Raw genomic sequence first — 23972 nt, forward strand, 5'->3', positions numbered from 1 at the left:
CAATGCATTAAAATCTGCATTTGTGCTAGCTGGCTGTAAGTGTCTCAGCTGAGTGTAAGTGTCTAATATGGACCACTATGAAGTAAATTATACAAACTTTGTACTAAAAATCAGTTTACTTTCTCAATAATTTCCTTTTTAAAAATTAAAAAATATCAATGCATTAAAATCTGCATCTGTGCTAGCTGGCTGTAAGTGTCTCCAGGCATCCTGTACGCAATGTTGCCAGCAAAAGTGTTAAGAACCTCAGCTTGTTCTCGCAGCCACTCCAATTGCTGTAACAAAATAGTTATATTATTTATACTTTTTAGTAGTTGTTCTCTAAATGTTTTTAGTATTTTTGCACTAATGAAGTGCGTTAATCAACTGTTCCGCGCCATAATTCAGTAGCCGATCGCGCATGTCTCAGTTTGAAAGACGCTGAACAACATAACATATAGCGGGCTGTTTTAATATGCCAATAGGGCGGGCAATTAGAATAAGGGATGATGACAGTTTTTCAAATTGTATATAAATAGTAAAGAAATTTTGTAAAACTAACATTGTACTTGCGATCATTACTTTCTTTATACTTAAGCTACAGGGATTTAAAGTGTCAGATTTGCGGCGCTGCCGCGGATCCCTGAAAAACGCCCCATACAAAATGGTACGATTTAATGACGTCGTAAGTCTTAGTCGCACAAAATTACTAATATCTTTGTTATTTGTGCATTTACGTTTATGTATTGAAAAATGTCACATTTAATGTGTCGCAGCGCGCCGCCCGAGCGCCCGCCACGCACGCCTCCAGCTCGCTCTGCCGCAGCGGAACTACCTCACCTTGGTAGCCGTGTGCGCAGCGAGGGTCGACAGCTTCTGTCGCTGCGCTATGAGGATGTGGCACAGCGCGCGCAGCACGGCCGGCAGCGCGCGCAGCAGCTCGCCGCGCGCCGCCCGAGCGCCCGCCACGCACGCCTCCAGCTCGCTCTGCCGCAGCGGAACTACCTCACACGAACGCACTGTCTGTAACATTCATACAATTGGGATGATGACTATCAATATATCAATAATAAATAATAATCAATAATCAGTAATACCAAATCATTATTTATTTGCTAGAATGTGGCAAATTATATGTCAAATAATGTGTACACACCAAAAATTTTCTACTATACGAGTAGTAGAATATGTTACGTGCCTACAAAATCACAGAAAAAAGTGATTAGATGTTCGCTCCACTGTGCGCACATGCCCAATTTTGTGTTTACTTACATTATTTTTTTTTTACATGAAATTTTGTTATATATATGCGTTAAATTGTAAAATACGTTAGTTAATAATCTCACTCGCGATATTGTAATCTGTCGATATATTGTGAACTGAACATACTGATTACAATTTAACGTGTTATTTTTCGGTATATTATAATCTATCGAAGTGAAACTGTTAAATAGCAATCTTAAAACATCAACTGTGCGGTGACGATGATTACCTCCAACGCCGCCTCGTAGTTCTCCGTGTGGAAGTGGTCGAAGAACGTGCACAGTTTGCACAGCTTGGTGTAGGCGTCGAGCAGCGGCGGCGGCGGGGACGCCTCCGCCGCGCGCAGGCGTCGCGACACGTGCTCGGCCAGCGCCGCCAGCCGCGCGCGCAGCCCGCCCGCCTCGCCGCCCGCGCTCACCACCTGCGCCAGCAGCACGCAGAACAGCTCCAGCACCTTCTCCAGGTTCTGCAAGTGACCGCAGGGTGTTAGGAGCATAGCAAACGAGCACACCTGCCACATAATGGTCCTAATAGTCTAAGATCCGGAATTAGAAATATATAAACTCATCTGTTATTCATTAGTGATAACAAATAAATTATAGATAACTAGCGGACGCCCGCGACCTCGTCCACGTGAAACTCGATGTAAACTTTCAACTACCTCTACCCTACCCCTACCCTACGTTGAAATTTTTTGTGAATTTTCTTTGCTATAAACCTCACGGAGCCCAAGACCTTTCCAACGAATGCAAAACCGTGGAAATCGCGTGACGTGACGACGACGGCGTAAAGAGCGTATAGCTTGGCAACTTCGTTCTTAACACTCCCGATGGCCGCGCGGGCCGTTGCCGTGTAGCGATGAATGAAAAACCCACGACTGATGCACCTCACTTCCCCGCACGCACGATTTCACCCCCGCGCAGTCTTTCCCCCCGTCGCCCGCTTATCATCATGGGAGTGTCATCAACGAACTTGCCAGACTATAGCGAGCGAGCACACCTTTCACCTAATGGTCCTATTAGTCTAAGATCCGGCATTAGAAATATATAAACTCATCTGTTATTCATTAGTGATAACAAAGAAATGATAGATAATGTACTTAGTGAAAAATCGCCATTTGATCGCTTACAAATGTCAAAAGATGATTCTCCTATGGATGTTTAGTTTTACCCCCGGCGCAAAAAGAGGGGTGTTATAAGTTTGACATGTCTGTCTGTCTGTCTGTGGCACCATAGCATCCGAACGGATGAAGCGATTTCAATTTGGTTTTTTTTTTGTATAAAAGGTGACTTACGGACGAGTGTTCTTAGATATGTTTGATGAAAAGCGGTTAAACAGTTTAAAAGTTCTGGGGTTGGGTTGAAAGTGGGGAAGAATAACCGAATGTCTGCAAATATACTTGAGTAGGGTCTCATATGAAAGAGCACTGAAGGAGAATATTGATGACTTGATCGAGAGTGTAATTAATAATTTCATGACCTTCGGGGATTTTTCAAAATTTGATGTTATAGATTAGATTTGTCGGATTAGAATCACCCTTGAAGTGCTCTGAAGGACTCTGTAATATTGTACTTTCACATCTTTCTTCTTGTAAGGTATCCTTATAACTATCTAATAGTGTTAGTTCACTTACTCCAGCTATATCATAAACTATTATAGCATCTTCAAAGAGGCCTTTGTTCACTAGTTGTTCTGCAGCATTGAGGGCAATGACCTATAAACAATACAAATTAAATTACTAAATTACTTAGTTACATTTCACAAACTGATAATTTTTGAATCACTCATACGAGCCTTTTCAAAGAATAGATTTGTCAATAGTTCAAAAGGACTCCTGTTATATGAAGAATTCTGGTCTTTTCTGTCTGGTCCAAAAAAAAGATCATTGGAGTATGTGAAAGAGGATATACAGGGTGTCCCGTAAATGGATAAAACGCAAATGGTAGATACACTACCTATTTATCTACAACTACTTTGAATAGTTTTCCAAAAATCCCTAGGGTGACCAAATTATAGGATTTATTTCGGAGTTTTTAAAATTTTCTAACTTAAATCAGTTTTTTTAATGCTGTAGCTGAATTAAGATTTTAAAGATCTGATTTTTGTTAAACATTACGGATTAAATTACCAATGTACTATAACACTATTTTCGTAAATAATGTTTTATTATATATATTATATATATTTCTTTCATTAAGATGACCCATTGAAACAAATTATCCTGTAAAAAATGTATGAAGTATCATTTTAAAAACTTGTACACTTATCGGGGTTTGTAAATCGGTATAAAACTTGTGTGTACTCTTTGTATATACAAGTTATGTATTATCCCCGTATTCCTACGGGAACGGGAACCACGCGGGTAAAACCTCAGCGTCAGCTTGTTTATGGTAAGTCTAAGATGCGCAATCTTAGGCTTACCAGTGTACAGTTGTTGGTCCATTGGACCATAGTTTCTATGTAAAGTTCGTACCTTGCTGTCAATGTTAGGGTTATTAAACTGGTCCAACAGGCCGGCACTGCGCACGCCGGTGCTGGGGTCCATGCGACCGAACAACAGGTCGTAGTCCCGGCTCTCCAGGGCGAGGTCCGTGCAGAAGCACATGAACAGATTCTTGCCGCTGGGATCCTTTAGATTTCTATGAAAACAATATAAAGCGTTCAAAATATGTACCTAAACTTTCTGAAATGTACATTTAAATAAGGAAAGTATGCATAACTTTTTTTATCTTTCTTTTGATTGTGTAAGTGCCGTAGGTCGGGTCGGGGAACCCCGAGATCGTGGGCTTGAGTGACTAACTGTTATTAGTTCAATACAAGAAACCCCTTGACAATATTAAAAATGACCTCAAACTAATTCACACCGAATATAACAAAAAAAAAAAATTAAATTTTGATAAAATTTAAGCACCCTGTTTAATTTCTGTTTCGTAAGTATGACGTAGAACTTTACCCTAGTTTAGACTAAAGTGAATAACCTCAAAGAGCCGCATAGCGGGTTTGAAAATACAGGATGTTGCAAAATAATTGACTTTTGAAAGTATGTTACAATCGTAACTCCTTCAATTGTACCTACTTTGTTTTTTTATAGCACAATTGATATTGTACATTGGGTACATTATGTGGGATTTCGGTTTACGACGAAGAAAACTTCACGGTGTGTTATATTTACCTTAAAAAGAAGTAATAGTTCAAAGCGTCCGAAGGATCGGAAAGTTCGAATTTCCTGACGTAAAGCAGTATGAGACGCGCTAAATTTAAACGCCGCAGCGGTACGGGATCGTCTGTATCAACTGACACTGGAAAAAAAAAAAAACAGAAAATGCAATTATTCATTCCATTTAATACATAATATACAAAATTCATCATTATTAACTGTCATTAATAAAAGTTTGGCCAAGAGATTTTTAAGCAATCTACTCGTAATACCCGTAGAGCACAGTTATAGCCCTGCGGAATTGACCTCTGCCTCCGATTCCGTAAGGTGTGGGTTCGAATCCGGTCCGGGGCATGCACCTCCAACTTTTCAGTTGTGTGCATTTTAAGAAATTAAATAATTGCGTCTCAAACGGTGAAGGAAAAACGTCGTAAGGAAACCTGCATACCTAAGAATTTTCTTCATTCTCTGCGTATGTGAAGTTCTGAGAGTTCTCTCATTCTGAGATTAGACTTGAGCTCAGCAGTGAGCCGAATATGGGTTGAAAACGAACATTTATATAAGCGGGTACATTTCCAGCCCTGTAGAGTAATCACTAAAGACTTGGTATGATACGAATTTGAGGTTACTGCACAATTGATGAATTCCTTAACAATAAAAATGAAAAGATGAAAGATGCTTGGAGGCCATTGGATCCTCTTTCATCGTCACACAGGAAGTAAAAGTAATTTTTTTTATTAAGATTTTAAGTTTTGTAATGAATTATGTTTTTTTTTAAAGAGCGCAAAGAGCTTCTCAGCAAATGCCTTCCGAATCAGTGGTAATCTTTACAAATAGTGAAACTTGACGGTTCAAAATACTTGTGAACTTGAAATAAATGAATTTTAATTTGAAAACTCCTTATATAGCTAGCCAGCTTCAAATAAATAATGGCTTTATTACGGAATACGGCTACAAAATCAATTTTTTATATAAATATATTAATACTTAAACTTACATAAAGGAGCCTGTACGTTGCGTGGAGTACCCAGCATATAGACATCGTGAAGGGCTAACGCCATGTGGACGCCGTGGACTTGATACCTAATTAAAAATAGGTTCATAAACAAGAATAACACCATTTATAATAATCAATTATAACAAAAAGTACCTTATGAGCGTATCAATAATACAAATACTTAAAAATAGCTTTTCCAAAAAACATCCATCCAAAACTCATTACATACTCGTAAACACGTGAATATGTATGCTACTAGCAGACGCCCTGCGGTTTCACTCGCGTAGTTCCTCTTCTATAATCTTGAAAAATATTTTTTAAGGTACCCCTAGATGAAAATTTGTAAACTATCAAGTGCTAATTGTATTCAGCAAAATAAACGACCGTATCATTTTTACGTAAACAAAGTTTGTTATTTTCACAACTTCATATGACCATAGACATGAGTATACAGTTTAATTTTCAACTTAATACCTCGCATTACCGAAATAAAGGATCTTAATAGACAAAGAGACAGACAACAAAGTGATCTTAAAAGGCTTCAGTTTTTTTCCTTTTGAGGTACTGTTATCGCCGCGTAGCAATGACGTGCGGTATGGACCGCTTCAGTGTGCTCGTGGCGTTCGAGCCGTCCACATCTCTTGTTGTGTAATTCTTTATGGGTTACTTGGGATAGGCGGGGAGAGTGACTTGAGTGGCATAGGGGAGTGTTTGTTAACAGTTAAAGGGGCCTTTAACCCTACACACATCGTTCACAAGTACGTGACTTCGCTCAAGGTCATTCTCTGCCATTCTAGGGTCTTATTTCGGTTACAGTTTGATTTGTTATTTAAGTTGTCCTGACAAGTGTTGTGAATCATAACCTTTGTTCGACTCGTTATGTATTTTAATCACTTTTCGAGTCCTATAATAGTACACGAACCCTAAAAACAAATATGAATAAACGTGTAAATACCTGGGTATTCTAGACAGGAATTCTATAGCAGGCTCGAACTGACCCGTCAAAGTTAACACTTGGAAGTATACAAGTGGCTTCTCATGTGCGTGATAATGTGTTTCACCTACAATGATAAAGATTATATATATTTTTTTCATAGTTACTGTGTTTTTTTGGCGGCCTCCGTAGCGCAGTGGTAGATTTACAAGACGGAGGTCCTGAGGTCGAACCCCGACTGGGCTGATTAGGGTTTTCTTAATTGATTCAGGTCTGGCTGGAGGTTTCGGCCGTGGCTAGTTACCGGCAAATACGTACCGTCAAGCGATTTAGCATTCCGGTAAAATTGTCGTGCAGAAACCGAAACGGGTGTGGATTTTCATCCTACACCTAATAATTTAGCCCGCTTCTATCTTAGATTGCATCACCATCAGATGAGATTACCATCAGATGAGATTGCAGTCAAGGGCTAACTTGTATAAGAATTATACTCGTAGTACATTGAATAAGAGTCCGAAATATATCAATATTAATTAATAAAAGTTAAGAATTTCTTAAAAAACTAAATTTAGAAATCATGTATTTTTAAAATTTTCCAAACGTCCAAAATGCTGTCGTCCATTTTGTGACGTCACAATGGTACTTGATATACTAAGGTTCGAGTTCACCGACATTCGTTTAAACATAATCAACCGTTTAAATAAGTTAAACGCCGTTAAGTCCAAATTTCCTGTTCACCACAGCTCATATGCCGGTTAAGGACGTAAATCGGGCGTTTATCTTAACCGAGCGTGGATACCCCGGTTAAGACGTCTTTGACAGACATAAGTGCAGGTTATGTTTTTGTAACGCTTGCAAGTTTCGCGAAGATTACTTTCTCAACTACCAAAATGCAAAGGACCCGTAAAATTATAAAAGAGTTTATTTTTCATTTCAGAAATAATTCATTTTCTCTCATAAATAAATCACTTCTTAGCTTTGAGGTTTTAGGCCACTGGATGCAGGCAGCTTCGTTTTCGAAACAAAAAAATATAACAAAATGACAAACATTTGTCAATTTGACATGGTACATATTAAATAGGTGTTGCCAATACGTATTTTTCTAAATCCCTACAAATCGAAGCAGAAACTCCCCAAATTGGGGAAAGAACATACCGCAATTTCCCATAAAATCCCCGCCATTTGGGGAATTCCTCGCAAGTTGGCAATGCTGTTATAGATAATAAATAAATTGTTCATAAATCGTTCACTCGTAGTTCTCCATCGCTCAGTTTACAAACCAGAGTCAAAAAGCGTCTGGTGAACAGGAAAAAAACGCTCCTTGTTCAAACTATGTTTAATATTTGACGGGCCGGTTTTGCAAACGCCGTTTATATGAAAGTCGGTGAACTCGGGTCTAATTGTTACCTAATTTTCTTGTCAAACGCTCCGTTGTAAGGGATTTGTTTATGTGACGTCATGAAACAGTTAAAATATAGACCGTCATGTCCGACAAGCGTTTTGGCTTGTATTGTCAAAAACATATTTAAAAACTAAAATTCTCATGTAATCATGTCTCAAAAAAATATTTAAAAAAAAATTTCAATTTAGTAGAACAATAATTAACTTTATAAGACCACTAGCTGATGCCGCGTGGTTCCCGTTCCCGTAGAAATACGGGGATAATATATAGCCTATAGCCTTCCTCGATATATGGGCTATCTAACACTGAAAGATTTTTCAAATCAGATCGGTAGTTCCTGAGATTAGTGCGTTCCATCAAACAAACTCTTCGGCTTTATAAAATTAGTATAGATTTAAAAGAGTGTCAACTAGCCTATTGTTCTATTAACTACATGTTGCCTCACCATATTCTTCTAGAATCATTTTCTGTAAATCCGAGTAAGTGAGCGATTCAGTCTTATTGTTCGAGCGAGACTTGATGACCGACAGCTTCAGCCACAGATAGTCGTCCGCCGTGCGCGCCACCTCAGAGTGTTCGTCGCTCACGTCACAGCAGCCCACCACACAATACACCTGCCAAATGTCGTCATCATTAACACCATGTTCGGCTCACTATTGAGCACGAGTCTCCTCTCAGAGTGAGAGGAGTTAGCCCTTAGTCCACCACGCTGGTTCAATGCGGATTGGAAGATTTCACACATGCGGAGAATTGAGAAAATTCTCACGGTTTGCTGGTTTCCTCCGTTTGAGACAAGTGAAATTTAATCTCTTGAAATGCACAAATTGAAAAGTTGGCTTGCCTCGGGCCGGATTCGAAACTACACCCTCCGAATCGAAGACAGAGGTCATATCCACTGGGCTATCATGTCTCACGTCATGATAATTTTTTACAAAGATTTGTTTGTGTTTGTAATGTGTTTATTTAATTTATTTCGGATTTGTTCAGAAGACAGAATCTATTGAGAAAAGCTGGCACGAAAATCTACTGTAAATTAACAAAAATATTTATATTTATTAATTTACAATTTCTAAGTAAGTAATAAAGTAAGTAAAGTAAGCAATAAACTTGTAATATTACGTATGTCCTAAATTTAGTCCCTTTTAATCTATTGTTACTTACGGCTCTTTTGTATGGATCTGTTGAATGGCGAATTTGGACTCTGTACTTTGAATTTATGTCTGTTTGCAATTTATCGCTGAGAGCTTGCTCTGGATTTCTTATGTGGTCTTCTAGTGCAGCTGTAAACTCTTCGTGGTCACGGCTACAATAACAATGTAGACGTCTCTATCATTTAATTTATGATTCAATATTCATTATTATTTATTGTTTTTTTTATAGAATGGACCAGATTGTAATTATAATAGAGTTAGCACTCAATCAATGCTATTGATTAAATAGGCTAGATGTGTTAATACAATGCAGCCTATTCAAGTTATTACAAATAATGCTGTTTTGTTTATTAAATAAAAATTAACTGCTTTTAATTCTATTAAATTTTGAAATGTTTGGTTGGTGGTTCTTTCCTGTCTTTCAGAAACGGCTTCAGTTAATGCATCACTGTGTTGGCATCAAAGTGATCAGAAGATAGCACATGCATATGTGATTTTGAATCCAGTTGTATTTTTTCGTTAAAAAGATTTTATTTTTCTGTTGTTATGTCCTAAATGAAAGTGAACAAATGAAATGGCAATTTCGTTATTTTCATTTTAACAGAAAATTAACCGATTACAAAACGAAACCGAAACCGAAACTAAACCGATTTTCATGAAAATTATATGAGACCAATCTAGAAGTATACTCTTTCAAAGAAGAAAAAGAATTGGTTAAGAAATTAAAAAGTTATGAGATAACAAACATAAAAAAAAACATTTGTGTTTAATTGAGAACCTCCTCCTTTTTGTTAAGTCGGTTAAAAATATCGTAAGTATTACACAGACATATTTACATACCCAGCTTTTCTCAAGCAATACAAAGCGGCGTTCGCATCACCACTTCGCAAGCAATAGTAAACCATGGGCCAAAGTGGTCGGTCATCAACGACTCCATCGGTGAGGCCTTGAATGTTCTGTCCTTGAAGGCGGAGCCCTACGTAACCTCGCACCAAGGGGAATGTACCCGGCTCACCACCTCGCATTGCTGCTGCCGGGTTTGCTCGGACTACATCACTCATATATTGTTTGTATCTAAATTTTATAACATAATTATTAATTAATAACCTGTATAATGACATTCTTTTTTTTGAGTTTATTTTCATTTGATACTTATATATATTACATACTTGTGTACATAGCAAAAGTTGTTGCTCATAGTTTATGTTTATATACAGGGTGCTGGGGAGTATTTCCCATAACTCTGGGGTTATATTCTTTAAAGAAAACTAGTTGTGTTGTGTTCTTAAATTAATATTTTCAGGGTAATTAATTATTCTTTTGTAAATCGATCTCAAAATGTGTCCCTTACACGCATCCTTATAATTATGACGTAGCCAATTTTTACGTATTTTAAAATGCAAGGATAGATAAAGGCGTGTTTCACATGGTTAGTCAGAATTATTTGAATTACTTTGTATGAAAACTCTAAAAGATTTTATTTTTAGTTAAAAAAAAATATTAATTATGCAGTTTGGCTTCTATAAGTGGATTCTTCAGCATCTTGAAGTTATGGGAAATACTCCCGAGCATCCTGTACTGCAATACTATAAAATTTTCAGTTATTTTTAAACTTAATTTGGTTTTTGTATTATAACTATTAAAATTAAAGTGTGATTTTGTATGCAATTTAAAACTGTATTCTGACCTCTTTTCTAAATATTTTTTCCCTTGAGCTATAAGACACTGCTGTATTGTAGGATTCCCTCTAGCTTTTAAGGGGTCTTCATCTCTAACAAGTGCTGGAATATTTGCCATAGTTTTAATTATTTCCCACATTTCCTTCACTTTCTGAAAAGTTTTGAGCTAATAAGTATTTATAACACAACTATATTAATATGACAACACAACTGATAAGATTGAAGCAGGGATTTGCTGGATGCAGGCGGCCCAGGATTGTTATGTTTGGAAGTCCCTACAAAAGGCCTATTTCCTGCAATGGACATCCATCGGCTGAGATGATGATATTAATATAATCTGTTACATTTCTAATTCAATTACATATTACATATAGTTTTAAGGACAATTTTAAAATAAGTTATATTATATTTATAGTTTTAAACAAACCTTAATTTTTTTTTAAAGACAAAGGAGGAAAGAGTAATTAACTTTATTATTTTATTATGACCAAAATAGTATCAAGGTATAATTTTAATATTAGTATTAATTGTTATATATTAAACCAACTTACAGGATCATTAAACTCATCAGCGACTTGTGAGAACTTTTGATGCAAAGCCGTCCTAGACTTGGCTCCGTGAGAGATGAGCTTGTTGTATTGCTGCACTTGTCTAGCGTACGCCGCTTCAATACTGTCCAGCATAGAGTGACCAAACTTTTTAGGAGTGTCCGCTATACTGGGCGGTTCTGGTGTGCGCTTGAGGTCTAGCCAATTCTGCGAGGGTCCTATCATGGCGTTCATCAACTTAATTTTTTCTTTGTTCCACTCAGATAACATGTGTTCCCATTTTTGATCTTCAGTGGTTTGGAGAGACTGCAAATATAAAATTATCATATGAGCAATGTAGGGAATTTCAAATCTGCTCAGATAGTATGATGAAAAAAATATTTTTACACCAGATGTAGGCAATAATAAACTCTCTGATCCTCCACATACAGAGAATTTTGATGATGAATTTTTAGGTATTCTACATACTACCCAACTTAACTACTTTGTCACTTGTACTTAGCACAGTAACTCCAATGTTTGATAAAAACTACAAGCATAACAGATAATTTGTTGCTGCATTGATCATCAGTTGGGAGGAGTTTGAACCAATATTTATGCATTTATCACAAGTAGATTATAGAATTCACAGCTATTTTGTTGTAGAACTCAGTTAAAACTAAAATAGTATAATCTAAATTAAATATAAATTTACTTATCAGTAAACCTAATCTTGATTCTATAGTATGGCACTTACATTTTTATTAACTTCATCAATGAGTGAAAGTATGGCATTTTCTCTTTCATTTTTTAGAAAACTTTCAATATCAGAATCTGCGATAGGTTGTAAAGGTTCAAAAGTCCTTTTGGAAGATAATGTTTCTAACTTCTGTGATATCTGTTGAAGGTCAATTCCTTTTGATCCAAATAATACATGGCTGTAATGCATAATAATATTTAAAGTAAAAGTTTTAAAAATTTGTTGTAAAATAAGTAGTGTGGTAGAATCTTTACAAATAGCCAACTGACATTTTAAAAGTGCTTCTAAAGTTATTTGAAATAAGTGGATTTTAAATCTTTGAAAAAAATACAAAATATAATGTGATTCAAGATTTTTAAAATTCAACTCATAGTAGTGAAGTAGGGATTGAAAGGTTACACTGGTTTCGACGCGGCCGCAGTTGCGGGCGTCCGCTAATTTTCCATAAAATCAGAAGCAAGCAAGTAATATTTCAAGCTGATACTTACGCTTGAAGGTGGTTTGGACCGGATTGGATTACTCTTGAATATAATTCGTGCGAGGCTTCCAATACCTGTCCCAAGGAACGCTCCACTCTTGGAAGTTCTTCATTGCCTTCGATTTCAGTCGTTAGCTGTTCAGCTTGCTGTAAAAGTTTACTGAAATCCTCGTCTGCCATTTTAAGGTTAACTTGCTCTGTTTTCAACCAGTTCTCACAATGACTACAAGAGGTTTTTATAGTGATTAGTAAGTGGTATTGGGTTTACATAAATTTCTTCTCTAGTATCAGTAACTACGTTGAACGTACGAAATATCAACACTTATTTTCTAAACCAAATGCCAAGAAGAAAAGTTAAACCACCGGCGTCGCTGTTTTGACTTTTGAAGTTTGAAAATTGAAATTTGAATTGAAATATTTTGACATTTAATTAACGTTAAGTACCTATTTTTAGTCTGTATTTTTTTTGACCGGTCATCACGCTGAAACTACTGAATCAATTTATATGAAACTGTGCACGATTTAAGACGGACGGAGAAGTTTATAGGATAGGATAACTTTTTGTTATCTTCGTTAATTCTTCAGCCGGGACAGCAAAACATCGAATACTTACAGCAAAGATTACAATGTATTATTGGAATCTTACAGTGCGACACAAAAGAGTAGAAAATAAATGAGGGCGCTGTAGTCACTTATTAACGTTCATAGGGTAACCCTGTGTACTGTCACCCACTTGGTATTGCAACTACCTTGATACTTGACATTAATTGATGTTTTTTTCTGTATGTAAGTAATATTATAAGAACATAATATTACTTAAATTTTTATTTTAAACATAATTTTATTTTAATAATAATAATAATTTATTTGCCAAAACATGGGTTATAACAGATACAATGAATACAATTCACAATTATTAATGGGCCAAACATGTTTTGCCACAAATTAGGCGTGCAAATTTTTAAATCCAGTAATACAATATAAATGTTCAAATTATTTATATATGTTACATGTTGATTTGATTGAAAATAAAGTGACATTTTAAATAAGACGATCAGTTGAAAATAATATTATTATCTAATATAAATAAATTAATAAATATATTTAGAAAATACGTACTATTTAAAGGTGATTTTCATGGTTTACATTTGTTACATTTCAATAAATTCAAGTTAATTTTATCTAAATATATTATATTTATTGTAATTCGTCTGGTAATTATCCGTTTTTCTATTAAGATTTAAATAATCTGATGAAACTATCAATAATGATTGGTTGCTCTATATTAACAGATCTTTCTGATAATGACAGTAAATGTGGTGTTGCCACACAACGAATATTTTAGTACCATTTTTATTAATATCTAGGTCGCACCGTGGGTCGCACTATAATCGAATCACAGATTAGATACTTTGAATATTCTGTGTAACGAGTAGAAACGATTTGTTTTAGTCTGTGTATGTCTTATAAGTTCTTTGTGTCTGAGATTGTAAAGTGTACTTTTTTTTAATCTGCCGTCTGTTATTTATCAATTAGTGTCAATGAGACAAAATGACAATGCAATGTCAATCGTCAATCGTCTCAAACTGTCAAATGTCAAGTCAAAGTCAAACTCACTGTCACTCAGTCAATGGTGAAAATTGAAATAATTACATTTAATTTTTTCTTTGGATTACTTGATTGATTTGATTTATAGAAGAAAACAAATATCTGTTCTAAATTATTTAATTAATTACACCAATATAATTCATATAATTAACATAAAAAAGTAGTGAACGAAAGTGAAAAACATTCCAGTATGACATCAAATGAAAAAGAACCGGATAAAAATGAAGAAACTCCGGACGAAAACCTGCCTACAGAGAACAGCGAAGAAAACGATAAACTTGCTCTATCTGAATACGTATCAAACCTGGAAGCCAGGATCAAGTATAAATCTGAATTGCGAAATCAGAATCTTACCTGTGTTCGCCCGCCAGACAATCACTTTTCAAAACTAGATTCGGGCTTAAAGAAAAACACCACTTTTGTAAAGAAGTTAAAATCGTTCAGCGCCACGCAACTGGACGCACTTTCTAAAGATCTAAACACACTTAACCTTACGAAATATATATCTGAAGTGGCTGCTGCAATTGCAGAGGCAAAACTTAAAATGTCAGACATTTCAGCCGCTATAAACCTCTGTTCAGTCTTGCATCAGACATATGCAGAATTTTCCACGTTTTTTTTCGAAAACTGGCAAAAGATTTTAACATTTAAAACAACAGATAAGATAACTAACTCTTCAAAATTGCGAGTAGATCTACGTTTTTATGCAGAGCTGATTGCTGTCGGTATTTTCACAAATAAAACAGGTTTACCACTCTTGGGAAATGTGCTCACAGTTTTGATAAACATGGATAAAGAGGAACACAATAATATCCCTATATTGTTAACTTTTTGTAAACATTGCGGTGAAGACTATGCTGGTTTGGTACCAAAAAAAATTAAAGATACCGCTGAGGTAAGTACAATGTTACTACTAAGTGTATATTCTATAAATTCATTACTATTTAGTTTTATGTTATGTAAAACTAAAAAATCTCAAAAATCAAGTTAGTGACTGGCATGGCTGAGTATGCATTGTTATTGCAGTGGTTACCATTGATGATGATAAATACTGAAAGCCTAAAGGTGCAAAGCAGCTGTGATGGACCTGCCAATGCATAGCCTTAAGCAATGTGTTAAAAAACATTTCCTTAGGTTACTACAACATTGATGAGTTCCTTGCCAGCGCTTGGAGGCCATTGGATCAGCTTCTACCTTCACACAAAAAGTATAACTATAAGAAATTGTAATGTTATCATCAATTGTAAATTATAATACTGTATGATTTTTTAAAAAGAGCAACTGTTGAGTTTCTTGCCGGTTTATTCTCAGCAGAACCTGCCTTCCTTGGCACTGACGTGTCAAAAGTGCTTGTAAACTGAGCCTACTTGAAATAAATGATTTTTGATTTGATTTGATTTGCAGTTTTTATATTTGTCAAACTGAACAACAAGCAGAGCCAAGCATAGACCCTATTATTGCTACAAACATCTTGAGAAGTCTAGTGAACGCTCGATTGGCAAACAGATTTGTGTGGAATCTGCTTGCCAGAACGTAAATTAGAAAGAGCTAAAATGTTTTTGTATTTTTCTATCAGCACCTTAATACAATTAAAAAAATACAATTAATTGTATTTATAAATATTAAAAATAAGAAATAATATGTATATGCTCTGAATGAAGATGAGATAATTACTCTGTATTTCTTATTGACATATGTAAAAAATATTTTAATGCTTAAAATATTTTGTATAAATTTTTAACTGTACTTATTATGCAGCAAATAATTTCTTAAGCTACTTCCTATTTAACTGTGTCTGAAATTGACTAAGAATTTTAAAAACAAATATACACACAATATTTAATATTAACAACACAAACATGTTTGTTAAAATTTGACTTACTCTAGGCAAATGAGTTAAGATAGTGTATTAAGATCTAAAAACCTATTATAATATTGTCCTATTCTATACTAAAGCCATACTCTAGGTGCACTGGTTACCATCAAACAAATTAGAAATAGGTAGAAAATACATGTCATTCCATAACTTTTTTATTTTAAATTGTGTATTGTTTTCATATAAAATGTTAATTTTAACATATTAAATAAAATTGTTTTAAACTTAATAATAAAATTAATTTTCATTAATTTAAAACAAGTTAGTTATAATTAATATTGGGTGTGAAATTACTAGCGATTTATACCCTCATTTTTATTTTGTTTGTTGGTAAACAGTGCTCCTTGAGTATGACTCGAGTAAAGTAATTTAATTATTTTATCTTACTTTCAGAAACTTAATGTTACTATTCCTAGAAACCCATTTTTACCAGCAGAGAAACAGACTGTTGTTAGAAGTCTACTCAAGGACTATTTTCTCTCTCTTACCAAACATTTGTTGGCTGAAAGAACTCAATTACAAGCATTGCATGTGGCCAACCAAAGAACTTTGCACACCAGAGGTGAACTGTCACAAGAAAGAAAAGACCTACTTGAACAACATCAGGTTAGAAATATTTGTTTTTCAATCACACTAATATTACAAAGGCGTAAGTTTGAGTTAGTGTATGTTTGTTCCTCCTTTGCACTGCGGCTACTGAAGTGATTTGACTGAAATTTGGAATGAAAATAGATTTTACTTTGGATTAACACAAAGGCTACTTTTCATCACGGAAAAATCCATGGTTCCTGTGGGATTCCTGAAAAACTGAATGCCACGCAAGGCTTCGCTAGTTAAAAAATAATTTAGTATTAACTTTTTTAAACATTATTTTATAGTATTTGACGACCTCTTTGGTGTAATTGGCAGTGCTGTGGATCCAAACAGAGAGCTCCAGTTCTAGAGCTTGGGTCGGCTTAGGATTCTATATTTTCTAAATTGGCTCATAAGAAGTCTCAGAGTTACTCAGGGGGTGATGAAGAGAGCTATATGTGGACTTTCTTTGCAGAATTAAAACAGTATATATGCAGGATAACTAAAGTCACAGACATAGCTCAGTAAGTCACAAAGTTGAAGTGGCAATAGGTAGGGCACTTAGTTCCAAGAGCTGATGGATGTTGGGGTCCCAAGGTGCTAGAATGGTGATTCTGCACCAGAAAGTGCATTGTTGGTCAACCCCCCACTAGATTGATTGATGGCCGCTGGATACTGGCAGCCCAAGACTGGTGTTTGGAAGTCTATACAAGAGACCAACGTCCATTGTCTGATAATGTTGATGATGATAAAATTGGCTCACGTCTGGTCTGGTGGAAGGCATTGACGGTGGACTTACTACTATACCAGCAAAAATGTACCGTATGTATGTAGAATAGTACCTCTCATAAGTAAACCCACTTCCATCTTAGACTGCATCATCACCTAAAATCAGGTGAGATGGGCTAACTTATCATTGAATAAATAAAAAACATGTCATATTTTACAGGCAACTTATGACAAGCTATTAGCAGGAGCACAAAACTTTGCTGAGGTACTCGGTGAAGAATTGGGAGAAGCTGGTGAGCCTCCAACATTATCATACACTGTGATAGAGACTCCAGGCACAGTGACTATTGGTGGCAATGAAGAGATCATCATGCAAGCTGGCACTGATCCATGGCAAGATGAGGACACAAGAACTTTCTATACTAGTTTACCTGATCTTAAAGTTTTCATGCCAAATTATCTGTTAAAAGAGGTAAGCTCCTATGTATTTAATTTCTTTCAATAGGCTAGTTGACACTTTTTTTTAAAATGGTCTTAAATTATTCAATATTGTTCTACTAAATTGAAAAAAGTTATCATATGTTTTGACATCAATTGAATACCGATTAAGGTTTTCTCTAAGTCTGGCTGGTGGGTGGAATCGGCCGTGTCTAGTTACCACCCTACCGGCAATGACGTACCGTCAAGCGATTTAGCGTTCCCGTATGATGCCGTGTAGAAACCGAAAGGGGTGTGGATTGTCTTCCTACTCCTAACAAGTTAGCCCGCTACCATCTTAGATTACATCACTACTTACCATCAGGTGAGATTGTGGTCAAGGGCTAACTTAAAGAATAAAAAAACAAAATACACAAAAATTTAATTTTTTTATTATTTTTTTACAATACCAGCCAAAACGCTGTTGTCCATGATGATATTTTATTGTTTCACAAAACCTTAAAATATTAACTATATAGTTTGATGTTTATTCCTCATCAAGTAATATTGTGACATCACAAAATGGATGACATCGTTTTTGGCGTTTGGAAAAATTAATAAAATACATAATTTTAAAATTAAGTTTTTTTTATTAAAGCCTTAACTTTAGCCATGTACGTATGTGAAATTAATATTGTTTATATTAAATTTGATATGAGTCAACAACCCTATTATATTTATTCCCAGACTAGTTAGTTATTTACTGTGAATATAATTGTTTTTCTACAGGCGCTCAAGAATAAACCAGAAACTGTTACTGAAGAAATGCTTGATGAAGACTTAAAGGAAGATGAGCTTAGCGATAGTGAAGAACCTTTAGTTGTACCTGATGTTGAGCAAGAGGAGGTTCATCATACAAATGTTTCCAATAAGTCAGTTCACATAAAGTTAATTTTTACGATACAATATTATGCTGACCCCAAAAAAAAATTATACAATCAATGCTAGATTTTTTTACTTTATAAAATAATCTTTATAAATTAATATATAAAATTCCCGTGTCAGTTTTCGTTGCCATACTCCTCTGAAACGGCTTGACCGATTTTGATGAAATTTTTTATACCCCTAAGGGTAGGGTAGGGTAGGGTAGTGGTAGGGTAGGTTTATGGTATAGGGATAGGGTGGGGGTATGGTAGGGGTAGGGTAGAAGTAGTTGAAAGTTTACATCAAGTTACACGCGGACGAAGTCGCGGACGTCCGCTAGTATCTATATAAATATCACTTAGTTCCAATGTTACAAGCTACAAAGCTAATATTTCTGGCTGGTGGGAGGCTTCGGCCTTGGCTAATTGCCACCCTACCGGCAAAGGCGTACCGCCACGCTATTTAGCGTTCAGATACAATGTTGTGTAGAGACCGAAAGGGATGTGGATTTACATCCTCGTAACAAGTTTGCCCGCTTCCATATTTTATTGCAACATCACTTACCTTCAGTTGAGATTGTAATAAAGGCCTAACTTGTAAAGAATACAAAAAAAAAACATATTTTCAAGAACTCATCACCGAGGAGTGGTGGTTCCATCCCGACAATTCATACCCACTCCACGTCTTTCCCAATTAGTTGGAGGAGAATGGGAATATTGGTCATATTATAAAAAAATATGGCAAATATGCTTTTAAAAAAAACCATATTTAAGACATAATTCTCAATAATTTAGGTATGTATAAACGTTTTGTTTGACTGTTTCAGATATGCTCTTGAAGCATTTTTGAATGAATTGCCAAACTGCATAAATCGTGAAGTAATAGACAATGCCGCAGTTGATTTCGTTTTGAATCTCAATACAAAAAATAATAGAAAAAAATTAACACGAGTTCTCTTTAGTGTTGCCAGGACAAGGCTTGATTTGTTGCCATTCTATTCAAGATTCGCAGCTATACTATATCCAGTTTTACCTGATGTTTGTGCAGATCTTTGTCAAATGCTAAAACAAGATTTTAAATATCACGTCAGGAAGAAAGATCAGATCAACATTGAATCCAAGGTTTTTACATTTTCTATAATTTCTGTTGTCAAATTTCTTATTATTTAACTAACTTGTGCTTTGTATTGCAGATCAAAGTAGTAAGGTTTATAGGCGAATTGGTGAAATTTGGCCTATACTCTAAAATGGAGGCTTTGTATTGCTTAAAAGTGTTACTGCACGATTTTAAGCATCATCACATTGAAATGGCTTGCAATCTGTTAGAAACTTGTGGAAGATTTCTATACTGCAATCCCGATACACACCAGAGGACAATGATTTACTTGCAGCAAATGATGAGAAAAAAGGTAGCTTGAATAGGCTAGTTGACATTTTTTTTAAATGGTTGTTCACTATCGTTCTACTAGATTGAAATTTATTTTTTCATATTTTTTTCGGACATGATTACATGAAAATTTAAGTTTTTAAATATGTTTTTTAAAATATGAGCCAAAACGCCTGTCGGCCATAAGGGTCTGTATTTCAACTGCTCATGACGTCACTACCATAAATCCCTTACAAACAGAGCGGTTGAAAAAATATTAGTTAGAAAATTTGAAAAAATACGTGATATTTAAATTAAGTTTTTTAAGTAATCCTTAACTTTTATTAATTGATATTGATATATTTCGGCCGTGATAGCCCAGTGGATATGACCTCTGCCTCCGATTCCGGAGGGTGTGGGTTCGGATCCGGTCCGGGGCATGCACCTCCAACTTTTCAGTTGTGTGCATTTTAAGAAATTAAATATCACGTGTCTCAAACGGTGAAGGAAAACATCGTTAGGAAACCTGTACACCAGAGAATTTCTTAATTCTCTGCGTGTGTGAAGTCTGCCAATGCGCATTGGGCCAGCGTGGTGGACTATTGGCCTAACCCCTCTCATTCTGAAAGATCGATATATTTCGGACCCTTAACGAAATTACTACACGAAATTAACACTGCTCGAGCTCAGCAGTGAGCCGTATATGGGTTGATATCGATCGATATATTTCGGACCCTTAACGAAATTACTAGGTACACGAAATTAACACTGTTTATAATGCGTTTAAATTACATGAGTCAACTACCCTATTGAGATAAATGAGAACATAGAGTTGAAAATCTAACTAATAATCAAATTGATTTTTCAAAAGACAGTTTCAGCTCTCGACTCCAGATACGTCACACAAATAGAAAACGCATTTTACTATGTATGTCCACCTGAAACGATAACCACACCAAAGGAAGAGGAACCGCCAATGCATCAGTTCATAAGAAAAATACTTCACGAAGACTTGCAAAAGAGTAATGAGGAAAAAATCCTGAGGTTAATGAGGAAACTCAATTGGGATGACAATGAAGTTTGTTCAGTAGCAATACAGCATTTAGCTGGTGGCTGGCGAGTAAGGGCCAGTGCTAGACGTGCATTAGCACGACTAACTGCTGAGTTAGCCGCTTGGCAAGAATCTGTTGCTCCAGCCGTAGTTGATGCTATACTGGAAGAAATAAGAGTAACAATGGAAGATCCACACCCCAGATACAATCAGAGAAGAATAGCGACTGTCAGATATCTCGGGGAGCTGTATAATTACAAACTTTTAGACTCCAAAGATGTTTTTACAGTCCTTTATTCGCGTATCACCTTTGGTGTGACAAATGATCACAGTAACGTATCTCCATTAGATCCACCAGACAATGTGTTCAGAATCAGATTAGTTTGTGCATTGCTTGAAACATGTGGAGCATACTTCAACAGTGGATCAAGCAAAAAGAGGCTGGACTATTTTCTTGTATTTTTTCAAAATTACTATTTGTTCAAATATTCTGATCCATTTTGGACCGAGGAAAACAAATTTCCTATATATGTTAATTACATATATCAAGAGTGTTTGACCAGTTTGAGGCCAAAAATTGTTTTGTACACAAATTGGCAAGAATGTAAGGATGCCATTGAAGAAATTAGACTAACATTATATCCGGAAATGGGTGAGGAAGAACAATATGACAATGATGATCAAGGAGAAGATAGTGCAGCTGATGGGCTGAACACTATTATAGAAACAGATGATGAAACAGATAACCCGACAATGTTGGATGAAAGTTCAGATGATGACCCCATCACAGAAAACACTGGTAATGATGATAATGATGTGCAAGGAGATGAAATGGCCCTTGAGCCACGGCGGCCTACTCCTAAGCCGGTATATTTTATTACTATTTACTTAAAGGAGATGGTCCAAAATTGTATGGAGTCCAGGATCGTCATTGTACCCTGGCGGAAATAAAATAAAATATTTTTTTAACTATTTTTGATTATACAAATCTTAATTTCTTTCGGAATAATATTCATTCTCTCAAAAAAATGCAACACTAATATAGGCATTAATGGCGGATTTATGACGTTTTCAACGCAGTAGTCGGTTTGATGTTTGCTGTCAAATGTCATGTCATAGTTACTTTAGGGGCGCCATCTTGATTTATCTCAAAAACTTGGTTTTTATTTTTATTTATTTCTTTTTATTTAGTTATATTTTAATTCACTTATTTAGATTTTAATAATATCCTTGAATTTTTTAAATTTTAATGATACTCGGTATAAGAGTGGACCTGAAATGGACCATCTCCTTTAAAGTCTTTTTATTGTATAGTTTCACATATTCAGACAACGATTTGCATAAAAAGTCTCACATTTAAAATTTCTTATGTTCAAGGTTGAAGATGTTGAGTTTGAATCAGCATTTGAAAAAATGGTAATGGAAAATATTGCAGACAGACAACGTGAGAACAGACCTCAGCAAAGGGATATTGCGGTGCCAATGACTTGTCGACAGACAACCAAGAAGACTTATGAGCAATTATTGGTATTGGACATCTACTTTAATAAAATCCTACTCATATTATAAACGCGAAAGTTTGTATGAATGTTTGAATGTTTGTTACTCTATAACGCCGCTACTACTGAAGCGATTTAGCTGAAATTGGGAATGGAAATAGATTTTACTCTGGATTAACACATAGGCTTCTTTTTATCCCAAAAAAATCCATGATTCTCGAGATTTGCGAAAACTGATGATTTTGATGATATGAATGTTTGTTACTCTTTCACGCCTCAACTACTGAACCAAATTAGCTAAAATTTGCTTCAGTTCAGATATATTATAGCCTGGATTAACACATAGACTACTTTTTATCCCGGAAAATCCATGGTTCCCGAGGGATTTGTGGAAAACTAAATTCCACGCGGACGAAGTCGCGGGCGTCCGCTATTATTTGTAATAAAGTATTTGTAATTATTCCAAGGGCTGTTCTTTTTTGCCATATACTAATTTAAATATATGTTTAAAGGATTTCTACTTTACAGCAAGGTGAAGCAGGTGTGGAGTTTGTCCTGATGGTTAGAAAAGGAACAAAACCTCAATACAAATCATTCAGTGCACCTCCAGAACTTGCGAGTAATCTACAGCAACAGGCTTTAGCAGATAAACAAGAAATGGAGAGAGTGAAACGGTTAGTTATATTTTCTATTCTTTACAAGTTAGCCCTTGACTACAATCTCACTTGATGGTAAGTGATAATGCAATCTAAGATTGAAGCGGGCTAACTTGTTAGGAGTAGGATGAAAATCCACACCCCTATCGCTTTCTACACGACATCGCATCGGAACGCTAAATCGCTTGGCGGTACGTCTTTGTCGGTAGGGTCGTAACTAGCCACGGCCGGAGCCTCCCACCAGCCAGACTTGGACCAATTAAGAAAATCTCAATCGGCCTAGCTAGGGATTGAACCCAGGACCTCCGTCTTGTAAATCCACCGCGCATACCACTGCGCCACGGAGGCTTAGGTAGGTTCGGCTTGTGACGTATCGTAAAAAAATGTAATTTGAAACGAACAAACTTTGAATTATACAAAATAATGATTATTCAATGATAATAAATGAATTCATAAAAGTATGTATTTTTCATCAATGTTTTCTTTGTTCGTTCGTTTGTTATCACAAAATATCATCTGTAAACTGACTTTACAAACAACCAATTTTTTCCAGTTTAACGTTAAACATATCTGAGAGACAAGAAGAAGAAGAGTACAGTGCAGAGAGTGGTGGAGGGTCTGGAGGAAGTGGTAACCCTAATAGAGGTCAGCACGTTCGCCAAAAATATCAACATCCTAAAGGAGCCCCTGATGCTGATCTCATATTTGGACCGAAGAAATTTAAATAAATGTATTGCACACTTTCATAATCAATATATCTTTGATTAATATAAGCTTGTTAACATGCCTGTTGAAAAATATATATATAATTGTATATAAAATGAGTTTTTAGATATTTTATTTTTATTTAAGGATTTGTAAATATAAGCTTTTAAGAGAGGGTATATGAGCTTAGACAGACCTAGCAGCTAAATCTGGCCAGATTAGGGTGATCATGTTAAACTAAA

The 23972-nt window shown here is 35.6% G+C and overlaps 2 protein-coding genes across 2 annotated transcripts; one reads left to right on the top strand and one right to left on the bottom strand.

The window, feature by feature from the left end:
- Positions 1-97: 97 nt before the first annotated feature.
- LOC112052479 (nuclear pore complex protein Nup93-1) lies at positions 98-12679 on the bottom strand. Its single transcript, XM_052891216.1, has 15 exons — positions 12338-12679; positions 11847-12027; positions 11114-11416; positions 10571-10713; positions 9724-9957; positions 8894-9035; positions 8178-8346; positions 6352-6457; positions 5397-5482; positions 4415-4541; positions 3716-3881; positions 2876-2956; positions 1472-1708; positions 820-1002; positions 98-275 (listed from the first exon to the last, which is right to left on the bottom strand). The coding sequence occupies exons 1-15, from the start codon at positions 12505-12507 to the stop codon at positions 156-158; spliced, it is 2448 nt and encodes an 815-aa protein (XP_052747176.1). The 5' UTR covers positions 12508-12679; the 3' UTR covers positions 98-155.
- A 1252-nt stretch (positions 12680-13931) lies between these two features.
- LOC112052477 (regulator of nonsense transcripts 2) lies at positions 13932-23850 on the top strand. Its single transcript, XM_052889938.1, has 10 exons — positions 13932-14830; positions 16205-16417; positions 17334-17585; positions 18320-18462; positions 19281-19575; positions 19647-19862; positions 20691-21737; positions 22248-22397; positions 22898-23043; positions 23579-23850. Exons 1-10 carry the CDS (start codon positions 14126-14128, stop codon positions 23751-23753), a joined length of 3342 nt encoding a protein of 1113 aa, XP_052745898.1. The 5' UTR covers positions 13932-14125; the 3' UTR covers positions 23754-23850.
- The last annotated feature ends 122 nt before the right edge of the window (positions 23851-23972 follow it).

This window comes from Bicyclus anynana, chromosome 3, assembly GCF_947172395.1.
Source record: "Bicyclus anynana chromosome 3, ilBicAnyn1.1, whole genome shotgun sequence".
Classification (NCBI taxonomy): domain Eukaryota; kingdom Metazoa; phylum Arthropoda; class Insecta; order Lepidoptera; family Nymphalidae; genus Bicyclus; species Bicyclus anynana.

Excerpts from the sequence above, each read along its gene's own strand:
- LOC112052479 (XM_052891216.1), bottom strand. The coding sequence starts at position 12,507 with ATGGCAGACGAGGATTTCAGTAAACTTTTACAGCAAGCTGAACAGCTA. Across the intron at positions 6,458-8,177 it reads AATGATTCTAGAAGAATATG|GTGAAACACATTATCACGCA; the intron begins GTGAGGCAACAT and ends TTATCATTGTAG. Across the intron at positions 3,882-4,414 it reads AACTATTACTTCTTTTTAAG|AAATCTAAAGGATCCCAGCG; the intron begins GTAAATATAACA and ends TTGTTTTCATAG.
- LOC112052477 (XM_052889938.1), top strand. The coding sequence starts at position 14,126 with ATGACATCAAATGAAAAAGAACCGGATAAAAATGAAGAAACTCCGGAC. Across the intron at positions 17,586-18,319 it reads CAAATTATCTGTTAAAAGAG|GCGCTCAAGAATAAACCAGA; the intron begins GTAAGCTCCTAT and ends GTTTTTCTACAG. Across the intron at positions 19,576-19,646 it reads AGATCAACATTGAATCCAAG|ATCAAAGTAGTAAGGTTTAT; the intron begins GTTTTTACATTT and ends TTTGTATTGCAG.